The 12,548-nt window shown below is 36.2% G+C and overlaps 1 protein-coding gene across 3 annotated transcripts; it reads left to right on the top strand.

Moving 5' to 3' along the window:
• Positions 1–114: 114 nt before the first annotated feature.
• LOC114279103 (uncharacterized) lies at positions 115–12,380 on the top strand. 3 transcript variants are annotated; one of them, XM_028221299.2, is made up of 9 exons: positions 907–1,030; positions 1,728–1,940; positions 4,047–4,194; positions 4,304–4,454; positions 4,563–4,688; positions 4,782–4,862; positions 10,707–10,899; positions 10,989–11,259; positions 11,831–12,380. In XM_028221299.2, the coding sequence occupies exons 2-9, from the start codon at positions 1,740–1,742 to the stop codon at positions 12,079–12,081; spliced, it is 1,422 nt and encodes a 473-aa protein (XP_028077100.1). In that variant the 5' UTR covers positions 907–1,030; positions 1,728–1,739; the 3' UTR covers positions 12,082–12,380. The 3 variants fall into 3 exon arrangements, with proteins under 3 accessions (XP_028077098.1, XP_028077100.1, XP_028077099.1); XM_028221298.2 differs by having other exon boundaries at positions 911–1,030; positions 1,638–1,940; XM_028221297.2 differs by having other exon boundaries at positions 115–1,940.
• Positions 12,381–12,548: the final 168 nt, after the last annotated feature.

Genomic DNA, 12,548 nt, shown 5'->3' with positions numbered 1-12,548 from the left:
ATAAATAAAAACTGTAAATATAAAGGTTAAGAAACAAGTTTATATGCCAATTACACACATCCATTGTTGCAGTGATTTGCCAACTTGAAGAAAATGAACGCAATACCAATAAGATTTAAACATTTATATTGGTTGGATCCAGTTGAAATATGTAATAATGTGGTTTATCCATCTCTAAACGAAGCTGATGAGTTTTAAAATGTATTAATAATGCTTAATTTGTTTTATAAATAAATTGATCTCAAATGAAATTTTAAAGAGTTCAAAGCAAGTTGATTTTTTTTTTTTTTTTTTTGTTGAGGAAAAAAAATATATGGATACTTTTGTAGTGAAATCCTCCGGGAAAACGCATATTGTAAATGAGCTAATATAAGATCAAAATATCTATTTTATTCTAGAGGTATTGAACTAAGAGTTGTGATACAATATCATTGACGATCACAATAAATCAAAATTTTAACCATGTTATTTATTTATTTTTTGGAGAAGTGTATGTCCCAAAATTAATACATATGTGATTTTTTATTTTGAATAAATTACGAATACACTCTTTGAGATTTACTTAAATTATAAATTATTCATTGTAATTCTAGAAATTACATTATGCTCCATAAAGTTTTTAATTTCATAATAAATAGGTCATTTTATTAATAGATTATCAAGTTAATTAACAATTTTTAATAATGTTAAAATTTTATTTTAATTAATAATTCAGATAATTTTATTATTGTATAAGTGAACAGTTAAAAATTTTATTTTTTCAATTAATTTTGTTAAATAAAAAATTTCTGATAAAAAAATATTTATAATTTTTCAAACTCTAAAAGAATAATTTGTATTTTAAACAAATTTAAAAGGATGTATTTATAATTTAAAAGTATTTATATATTATTATTTGTACTTGTAGTCCATTTTTGTTTTGTTTATAAGATGATGAGATGCGATGCTATGAGATGAGATACGAGGTAGATTGGAGTTTTGAATTTTAACCCGACCAACGACAATCGGGATTCTTGAAAAAAAGTCGGAGGTACAAAACTCATCTCTATCTATAGCTCGTTATCTATCTCTACTAACCTGTGGAATTAACTACGTAAAACCCCAACTCAACTCAACTCAACTCAACTCCTTTCCCTCATTCCTCTAACTATTGTAGTCTCTTCCCCGACACTTGTTCTTCTAACATAAATTTTTCTCTTCCCCAGAATTTACATCTCATATTATATATTCGAAAAGCAGTGATTATTCTGTTTTATTTCAGTCATTTGTTTAATTAATTAATTAATTAATTTGTATCTATCCTTAGTTTTTATTAATGTAACAGATATTAGGGTTTGGTCGAGTTTGAGGGAAAAGGGGGTTTTGTTTTGGGGAGTTGGCTTTTGGCTTTGATGGGGGGTAATAATAGTGAGTGATGTTACTTGCTACTACTCTTTAGGACAGTTTCGTAGTGCTGATCTCTTGATATCTCCCTCCGATTAGTATTTCTTTTAATTTTGCTTCCACTTTTTATCCCTTCATTCTTTTCTGGAAGCTTGAGATTATTGTTATTATTATTATTATTATTATTATTCTTGAAGCTTGAGATTTCGATATCTGAATCATGGTTCTCTCCACTTGTTTTTGAATTGAAATAGAATTTAGTGCAAATGAAAGATGATTTGATTTGGAATGGGAAAATTTGTTTGAGAGTTTAATTTATCCTGGTGGGGTGGGGTGAGTTTTAGAGAGAGAGAGATATGGAAGGGGGAAGGCGGATATCTGCAAGCCCACGGGGGCCATGCAGTGGTATGAGGAGGCGGGTGTTGGCGAATAAACGTCCCCGAGCTGACTTTGTAAACAGTGTGAAGAAGCTGCAAAGGAGAGAGATTTCTTCTAAGCGCGACCGTTCCTTTTCCATGACCAATGCTCAGGAGAGGTTCCGCAACATGCACTTGACGGTTTGTTTCATTTTCCCACTCCCTTCCCCTCTTTTGGATGGATTGTAACTTACCCTTGTGGAATCGAAATATTTTCTTGCACTGCTCACCAACTTCAATGTTTATTTTTTAGTTTATATATTGTTTGTTTGTGTGTGTGTGTGTGTGTTTTGCTAAGATTGTACTTTAGGATACTGAAAACAACACCTTAAATACCAAAAATACAAAAAAAATATAAGAATTTAGTACATTTTTTGTATTTCTATGTATTTATTAATTTTTTAAAATATTTTTTAAAATATTTTTACTTTTTAGATACATCTAACTAAGGTGCATCTAAAAAAGTAAAAAAAATGTTTAAAATTTAAAAAATATTCACTAAAAACAAAAGAATACGAAAACCAAAAAACTCAATTTTCAAAAAACTTAATCCAGAAAACTCAAACCAAGCATACTGATTGTTTTTCCCAGAAAACAACCGAACCGGAACCAAGGTTCATTGCTGAACTTATACCACCATTTGATGAATGGAAACCATTGTGATGCTGATAGTTTGCCGTTAAAGATTATAATTTGTTTTTGATTCTTCAACCAGCAACATTTCCATACTCTTTCATAAATTAATGCAATCAAACATAAAGATTTGCTTAAAGTCTTTGCAACTTATTTCCAATGTGAATTATTCAATATGAAATTCTATATTATGTAGCTTCAACATATGCATATCTTTAATGGGAAAAAAAATTGTATGTTAAGGATGGCTTTTTTAACAGTTAACAACCATAGCTCATCATGTGTAAGTTTCGATTTATTTTTGATTTAAGTGATGGGAACACATTACGTTCAATTTATATAGAATATTGGTTTTCATGATCAATAAAGACATGACATTTATTGTGGAAGATGCTTAGTAAAACAAGTTTTTAACTACCATTACGTAATTTCTTTTGATTAAATTAACCACTTGTAGAAGGGTTGGAGTGAACCGGAGAGATGAAAAGTGCTGACGATCAAGGGTTGGAGTGAATATTGGCTACTTAGCCTCCAAGGGTTGTGGTTATCTAATGTGGATGTACCAATATTAGATGTACCACAATCAAAAGTGCTGACAATCAATACTTAGCCTCCAAGGGTTGTGGAAATTAACCACTTGGAGGCTAAGTAGCCAATATTGAGATCCCATGTGTCCAAGGGATCACTCGATAAGATTCAATCTCTAAGCTGATAAATCAAGGTAGAGGCATATTTCAATATTCGTACCTTGATCAGGCCGAGGTAGAAATATCGTCTTCACTTGGTTGATCCCTTACACATAGCCACCAAGTCATGTGATTCCCATGTCCTAGTTAGGACCATAACGCAACTTGGAGGCCACACTGTGATCGTATACTAAGTTCAACAAGCTCCCTAAGTCTTGCCAACAGACGCAAGGTGATGTTAGTCAAGGTGGATGGGAAATTCTTGCATGATAGTCTTTTCTCCCCCAAGGCTAAGACGGTCGTCTTTGCTTTGACTTGATAATGCCCTTCTATATGAAGTATAGAGTTAGTCTTATGCCTCTTTGGGGAAGATGTTAACCAAAAATAGATAACTAGTCACGTACCCGATCATTCCCTTCTAAATGTTTTTTTCTGTTGGCTTGAGAGTACTATGATATTGGGACAAAATGTGTTGTTTGAGGCTTATATGGTGCAAAAAGTTATTGGATATGTTGTTATTTTACATAGCATTGAAAATGAAATCAGCATTTATCACAAGTTTCTTTTTATCATGTCATGGCATTGAGCAGTGAAATCATTACTTTCCATGAGCACTTCCCTTTTATCATGTTATTAGCATCAAAATGGACAAGTATTGAGGCCGTCCTTATCTTAATATTCTACCAATATTTAATTATAGGATAACCACAACTTTTTACCATCTAATGTGGTACATCCACAACCATTAATACATTAAGTTCCACATGAATCTCATTAATATCCAACCATTGTAAGTGTGTCATATCATGTAGTGGACAGAATGTGGTAAGTGTAGCTTTATTGATCTTTTTACATACTTAAATTATGCTTAATATTTTGAAGGTTGTATGTTTCTTTGTACTTATTTGTCTATTTATATTTGCATTAGGAGGAATATGACACTCATGATCCTAAGGGCCATTGCTCACTGGTACTGCCTTTCTTGATGAAGAGGACAAAAGTTATTGAGATAGTCGCAGCACATGACACCGTCTTTGCTCTTGCACATTCTGGTGTTTGTGCCGCTTTTAGTAGAGGTAGTAGCACGCCTATACATTTCAAAGGATTTTCTGTCATGTTTAAAGTTCAGTTTGTGAAGACTGCAACTGCTCTTTAATGTGATCTTTGCTGACATTCTAAATGCAGAGACAAATAAGAGGATATGTTTCTTGAATGTTAGTCCTGATGAAGTCATTCGAAGCTTGTTTTACAATAAGAATAATGATTCACTTATCACAGTTTCGGTTTATGCCTCAGATAACTTCAGCTCATTGAAATGCAGATCCACGAGGATTGAGTGCGTTGAACTTTTCTCTATTGGCCTTGCTTTTTCTTCTTTTTAATTCCATATGTTTGCATTATCTTATTGTTTTCTTACTGATGTTATTCCCATTTAATTCTTTAGGTATATACAGAGGGGGAAACCAGATGCTGGGTTTCCTCTTTTTGAATCCGAGTCTTTGAAATGGCCTGGTTTTGTGGAATTTGATGATGTTAATGGAAAAGTTCTTACTTACTCGGCTCAAGATAGGTATCTATTCTGCCACTCATAATATTTCAATTATTACTCGACTGCAGAGTATTTTATTGTGGAATCTTACATTATATTTGTTGCTTCTGTCAGTATATACAAGGTGTTTGACCTAAAAAACTATACAATGTTGTACTCTATATCAGATAAACATGTACAAGAAATCAAGATCAGGTATTCTCTCTCTCTCTCTCTCTCTCTCTCTGAGACACAGGCGTCTTGTTCATTGTTTGCATAGTATTGAGGCTGCACATTTGGAAAAACACCAAAGCATATCTTCAAAAGAATTATTTTGTCCAAAGTGCACACAACAATATTTCTTCATCATAACAAAATATTTATTGTAGAATTTATTTCTCTTTTCTGAAGTAAGTGGAATTTGCTTTGTTTTTGTGATCACATAGTTTAGAAGTCTAGCATGCATATGGTTTGTGTGTGTGACTGTGGTTTGTTAGGGGAAACTCAGGGGAGGTCAATGTAATAAAGATACAGAATTACTAGATAATTCTTACTATTACTTCTTGCTAGACTAAAAGATTGCTATACTTATGTAAGTCGGGGGTTAAATAGGTTGCATTAGTTGCCTTTTTAGGAGAAAACTCAACCACTAGTTTGGGAAAACTGAACAAGATTGGGAAGATAGCATATCATCACAAAATCTTTTGTTCCTTTAACATTGTGAGAAATTTTTCAGTATACCTTAAATCCATGACTGGCAGTCCATTGATCTACAATCTCAAGGAGCAAATAATATGTGTGATATTTGAGCTTTCCTTGCATTCATAAGATCTCATTGCTGCCAAATTTAAGTAGCTTGCATATGTCATGGTAGGAAAGAGCAGAACCATAAGAATTATTATAGAAAAATGGAGAGGAGTACAGCGGACAATGTTGTTCAATGAAGATTTCTCCTTCCAGCAGCAAACAATTTAAAATGAAACCCGACAAACTCACTTGTATATATATATATATATATATAGAGAGAGAGAGAGAGAGAGAGAGAGAGAGAGAGAATCAAATTTTAAACTAATGTAGTTTGGTTGCCAAATCCTTACTATTTTTTTAGCTTTCGACAATTTTCCTCTTGGTAGTGAAATGAAATGTTCTTATCTTATTGTTTTAAATTGTATCAATGACTTTCCCTTCTCGAAGGTTATCACGTCACATTTTTGACATTTTACACAATTAAAAATTTTGGTCGTTTTTAAGCCTAGGGAACCTTCCTAGTGTCACGGTCTTGGTTTTTCCAAGCCAACCACGCCTTGCTTGCACCTAAGTAAGCCTTCTTGGAAGAGAGTTAGGAGAAGATTGCGCACACAAGAGAAAGCTTAGAGAAAGTTAGAGAGAAGCTCTTGGAGAATGCTTGTTTTGTATTGTTTTGGAATGTTTTGGATTACTTTTGAATGGTTTGGGCAAATGAGGCCCTCCCCTTTTTATAGGCTACAAAGAATATTCTAGAACTACAATGATGGAGAGTTATGTTACACGGACTCGGGTACGGGTACGGGTGCGGGTGCGTATCTAGGGGTCGGATACTTCAAAATTAAAAATTAAGGATACGTGGATATGTATCCAAATTTGGATACGGGTACGAGGATACGTTAAATAGTTTTTTTAAAGAAAATATATATTTATTATATAAAGATTAGTTATATTATATAAATAATAAATAAAAATATATGAAGCACGGACACCGATACGGACATACATACGGACATGGATATGGACACGGGACACGACAATTTCTAAAAAATGAGGACACGGACACGGCAGGGGACATGGCAAATTTTTTAATTTTTTTATAAATATTTTTATTTTAATATACATTAATTATTTTATTTATTTATTATATTTTTTAAATAATGTGTTCTAATTAATTTTTTTATTTTATTTTACATACATGTGTTTATTTTTTTATTTATTAATATATATAAGTATATTATCTTATAAATATATTATATGTTATATAATAATTATTATTATTATAGTTATTAACTATTATTATTATTATTATATAGATAGGTACGGATAGATATGAATCAAGTTAACGACGGAGAGAGAGGGAGAGAAAAGTGAAGCGATCGATCGCGATAGCGATTGCGATTGTGAGGGAGAGAGAGAGAGAGAGGGCAAGAGAGAGAGAGAGAGAGGCTTTTTGAAGTTGTCTGGGGTGTTCGACTGATGAAGCTTCGACCAGGTTCTCTCTTGCTCTCTCCTCTTTCATTTCTTTTGCTATGTGTAAAGAGCCGTGTCCGAGGGAGAACAGGCGAATCTGATACAGATTCCACACCCACACCCGTGTCATGTCATGTTGTGTCAACACGAGTACTTCGCCCTAAAGTGCCGAGCCCATGTAATACAGATGGAGAGTGTTCTGGACACTTCCTCCAACTTTATCTTATAGACTATTCTAGAATCATTCTAGAATGTACATATCTAGAAGGGTCTACAAATATCTACAACTATGTACAAGTCTCTACAAAACTCTAGGGAGTTCTAGAAGCTTCCAGCATTCTCTACAACCTCCCAGGGCTTTTTAGTGAGGGACAGCATCAAGATTTGTCAGTCTATGATATTCTTCCCCACCTAATGCGGCGACGCCCTCGTCACGTCTTCTTCATGGAACCGTCTTATCTTTTTCTCGAATTGCTACAAAGCTTCTGCTGGTTCCCAACTAGCCTCACAATTAGGCAATCCTTTCCATTTCACGAAGTATTTATGACGTGGGGCATAGTTTTGTCGTCGAACCACTTGGTCTGCTAAGACAGACTACCTCTTTGTCATAAGTTGCCGTGATGCCCAATGGTGCCCTCTTCGACTTGCCCAAGAAAAGACCGCAGCTCCGTCACCTTGGTGGGTGGTTCCCACTCCTTGATTGCCTTTACTTTTCCTTCCTCCAAGCGAAGCTTGCCTCCCTTGATTACATGGCCAAGGAAGGCAACTTCGTCCTTTGCAAATGAGCATTTTTCCTTTTTAACATACAACTCATTTTCCCTAGTGTCTTGAAGACAATCCGTAAGTGCTCAACATGCTCCTCAAGAGTGGTGCTATAGATGACTATGTCATTTAAATAGATCACTACAACCGGTCTAAGTAGGGGGTGGAAGATCTTGTTCATCAATGTGCAAAGGTGGCGGGTGCATTGGTGAGGTCAAAGGGCATTACTAAGAATTCGTAAGGGCTATAGCGAGTTACACAAGCAGTCTTTGGCTCATCAACTTCCGCAATCCGCACTTGATAGTACCCCGACCTTAGATCAAGCTTAGAAAAGAACTTTGCATGCCCAAGTTGGTCGAATAGATCGGCAATCGGAGTAGGATATTTGTTTTTTATGGTTATCTTGTTGAGAGCCCGGTAGTTGATGCATAGCCGCAATGATCCATCATGCTTCTTCTGAAACAACACCAGTGCTCCATATGGTGCCTTTGATGGTTGGATGAAGCTTGCATCCAGCAAGTCTTTTAGTTGTCTCCTTAGCTCCTCTAGCTCCGGCGGAGACATCTGATAAGGTGCCATTGTGGGTGGTTTGGCGCCTGGTTCCAACTCGATCTTGTGGTCCGCCTCCCTCCAAGGTGGAAGTCTCTTAGGCAACTCAGGTGGCATGATGTCTTTGTACTCCACTAGCACCTTGGCATTCTCCTTTGGTGGCTCCGTTGGAGTGTCTTCCTTTTTTCCTCTTTCGCCTTGGAGGGTAACCAGATAGGTGATCTCTCCCTCGTTGAAGCCTTTCTTGACTTGCATTGCAGAATGTACCTTCTTGTCCGAACTTGCCTTGGCCATTGTGGAGACCATGCATGGACCACCCTCGAGAATGCATAGAGTTATAGCATGGGAGGGGCACCACGTTGAATTGTTGCAGAAACTCCATGCATCAAGCGGTGCTACGGAGAAGTCCACCTTCCCTTGCCAAGTCCCTAAGTGTAGCTCTACCCCTTGAGCCACGCCATCAAGTGGTTTGGCTTCCGCATTCACCGTCTTGAGCCAGCCTTGACCCTTGTCAAACTTCAACCCCAACCACTTGGCTATGGCATTCTTGATGAAGTTGTGTGATGCTCCCGTATCCACCATCACTTGAGTAGCCTTGCCGTTGATATTGGCATTTACATATATCAAGGACCGATCTTTGTTGTTTGTTGGGACTGGATTTGCCTCGAGTGCATTGAGCAGTTTTAGACACCCCATGTGTGCTTGCTCTTCCATTTCTTGTTTCTCAAGCATTGCACTAAGGCTCTTCCTCTTAGGACAATCCCGCGCCCAATGTGGCCCATCACAAATGAAGTAGTTGTCCCTAGGCTTGATGTCTTTCTTGGCATCTTTCTTCCAACTTCTCTGTTTCTTGGAGTCTTGGAGTCTTAGAATCTTTAGACTCCTTGGCCCACTTTGCTACCCCACCTTTGCCTTGACCATCCTTGGTGGACTTCGAATTAGAAGATTCTGGCTTTGTATATTCCACCAGTGTCTCGGCCACGGTGAGTGTAGTGGAAATGTCTTTGACACCCCTTCGTTGTAGCTCTAACTGTGCCCACTGCTTAAGACCAGCTGTGAAGTTGAAAAGCAAGTCATCATCACTCATATTAAGAATTTGAAGCATTAACCCGAAGAAATCTTGGACATAGTCTTGGATAGAGCGGGTGTGCTTCAACTCCCTCATTTTCAATCGGGCTTCATGTGCCACATTTTCGGGATAGAATTGCCTCATTAGTTCATTCTTAAATTCTTCCCATGAAGAGATAGTGCAAGTGCCTTCTTGGAAGAGAGCTAGGAGAAGATTGCACACAGCTCTTGGAGAATGTTTGCTTTGTATTGCTTTGGAATGCTTTGGATTACTTTTGGATGGTTTGGGCAAATGAGGCCCTTTCCCTTTTATAGGTTACAAAGAATATTCTAGAACTATAATGATGGAGAGTGTTTTAAACACTTCCTCCAACTCTATTTTATAGACTATTCTAGAATCATTCTAGAATGTATATATCTAGAAGGGTCTACAAATATCTACAACTATGTACAAGTCTCTACAAAACTCTAGGGAGTTCTAGAAGCTTCTAGCATTCTCCATAACCTCCCAGGGCTTTCTTGTGAGGGATAGCATCAAGATTTGTCAGAATGTGACACTAGAGATCAGCTAAGGTCCAAATTTTTTTTGAGAGGTTTCTTTCGGGCTTCCAATCAATGCAGGGATCCTGTGGCTGCACCCAATATAGTATCTATGACTTGTAGTTGGTTAAGTAATCAATCTCTCTCTCTCTCTCTCTCTCTCTCTAAACAACAGATGCTTGATATATGTGTGAAAAATGATTGCTATACATGTATGTTTGATCAACACTATTCCCAAAAGCTTAAGCTGTTAGGAAAGCAACATTGCATATCAAACTCCCTAACAGCATACATATATGCATATAAATAGATGTACAAACATATGTCTGTGAAGGGGGAGAGAGATGGAGTGTTAGGTCTGGTTGATCGTTGGTTCTAGGTTTAATAAGATGAAAGATATAGAGTTAGAGCAGATTTAAATAGGGCCAGCAAAACAGTCTTGCCTATCATTTGTGTTTTGCCTGTAATCCATTTGGAGAATTATAAAAAAATTATGGGGCTAATTTAAACATTTTGCGGGAAAGAAATTTTTTTTTGTCACCCTTTATGCTTTCACTCTAGGCCACATGGGGATAAAATTAATTAATATGAAGGGGTAGTTATTAGCCCCTCCAGCATTTGATTGAGCTTATAGTTGCTTGATTTAAGCTGTTAAACACAGTACTGTGCAATGTTCAGCATGAGGTCACCTGTATGTGGTCATTTGCTTATATTTTTGTTATGCTTTTGATGTTGTTGCTCTATTTGTTCTCAGAGAAAGCTACACATGTACTTATCTAACTGATCCAAATTGTATAATTTTCCACATTTCGGTTTCCTTGTGCCCTTGTTAAAAATAAAAAGAAAAGGAAAAGGAAGAAAGAAGAAGAAATGAAGAAGAAGCTTTCATGCATTAACCTGTCACATTTCCTTGATTTGAAACAGTCCAGGCATTATGTTATTGATATTCAATAGAGTTCAAAGCCATGTTCCTTTGAAGATACTATCAATAGAAGATGGCACTGTTCTTAAAGACTTCAATCATTTACTTCATCGCAATAAGAAGGTGGACTTCATAGAACAATTCAATGAAAAGCTTCTAGTCAAGCAAGATAATGAGAATCTCCAGATTCTTGATGTACGATCAGATTTTTCATTTTCTACATCTTGTTGACAGCTGTAACTGTCTGTATGCCTGTGTTTGTGACTGCCCGTTTGTCTTTGTAGGTGCGCAATGCTGAACTTAAAGAAGTTAGCAGAACTGAGTTCAAGACTCCATCAGCTTTTATCTTTCTTTATGAGAACCAACTGTTCCTGACATTTAGAAATCGAACTGTTGCTGTTTGGAACTTCCGCGGAGAGCTTGTTACTTCATTTGAGGATCACCTATTGTGGCATCCAGACTGCAATACTAACAACATTTATATAACGAGTGATCAGGATCTTATTATTTCTTACTGCAAGGCTGATTCCGATGATCATTGGATGGAGAGAAATGGTAAATTCTGTGTACTTATCTTGTTATTAACGAATGGCAGCCAGAAGACCATGACACCTTGTGGTTAGAGCTGGGAATGGTCCAGATCCCCTTTCCATGCCCAAACCCTCCCCCATTGTATGTTGGATTGAAAGTCTTTCAGATTATTTAAGCACATTTTAAGGAATATCTAAAAAATCATATGAACTTCTCAGATTGTCATATAGGCACGTTCATATTAATTTTTTAGAGCATGAACACATTGGTGGTGTTTCAGCCTGAAAAAAAGGGCTGGAGGACCAAACGTCATTATTTTATTTTATTTTTGTTGAGAAATTCATGTTCTTAGTTTTTCCATTTGAAACCTCTAGAACGTTCATCTGAGATATGTTATGAGAGTGACCATACTTTTAAAGAATGATTGTATGCTATTATTATGTTGAAACATATGTTTCCCTGAGGCACATTCGTCAGCAGAAATAGGGTAATGATTACGTTTGTGATCTGAAGTTTGTTGCCATAGTTTGAAATCAGGAAGGGGAATCTATTACAGTACATTGGGTTGTTTCTCACTGTTTCTTATTTGGTGTAGCTGGGTCTATCAATATCAGCAATATCTTGACTGGGAAATGCTTGGCTAAAATAAATGCGGGCAATGGCAGTCCTAAAGTTGATGAGTACTACAGTATTGACAGCAGCTCAAAGAAGCAACATCACTCTTATCATATGAGAAACACAGTTGCGGAGGCATTAGAAGACATAACAGCCCTTTTCTATGATGAAGAACGAAATGAGATCTATACTGGTAATCGGCATGGTTTGGTTCATGTGTGGTCTAACTGAAGATCATGCGACTTTTGTACATGATGCTATGGAATTGTGTTTCCAGATGATAATGATCATTTCATTAGGCTTCCCCTATCTAACTTTTTGATGTATTGTATCATTAGACAACTTGAAGTGTTCACTCAAATTTGCCTTCTGTATATGTATATTTGGGATATATTTGGGGATATGCTTGTTTGACATGTAATGAAGGCGATAAAAAGTATCAGAGCTCTGGGCAACCTGCAGGATTTACATATGTACTCATCTTATGCACAATGTTTTCAATTTTATTTGATGATTCCTACGCACTGAAATGTAAATTGTGTTTGGATTTATATATTTTAAGTAAAAAGATTTAGGCACTAATCATTTAAAGCATAGCTCAAAGTTGAGACTAAGGGTTTAAAATATTGATTTCAATATTAAATTTGAGTGCTATCATGATGAATTTAATGTTAAAAAGATTATCTGAAACCTTTCAC

This window comes from Camellia sinensis, chromosome 3 (assembly GCF_055761805.1).
Source record: "Camellia sinensis isolate YWXY chromosome 3, ASM5576180v1, whole genome shotgun sequence".
Classification (NCBI taxonomy): Eukaryota; Viridiplantae; Streptophyta; class Magnoliopsida; order Ericales; family Theaceae; genus Camellia; species Camellia sinensis.
Note: the sequence above shows the minus strand (reverse complement) of the source record. Positions and strands in the feature narration are given on the sequence as shown.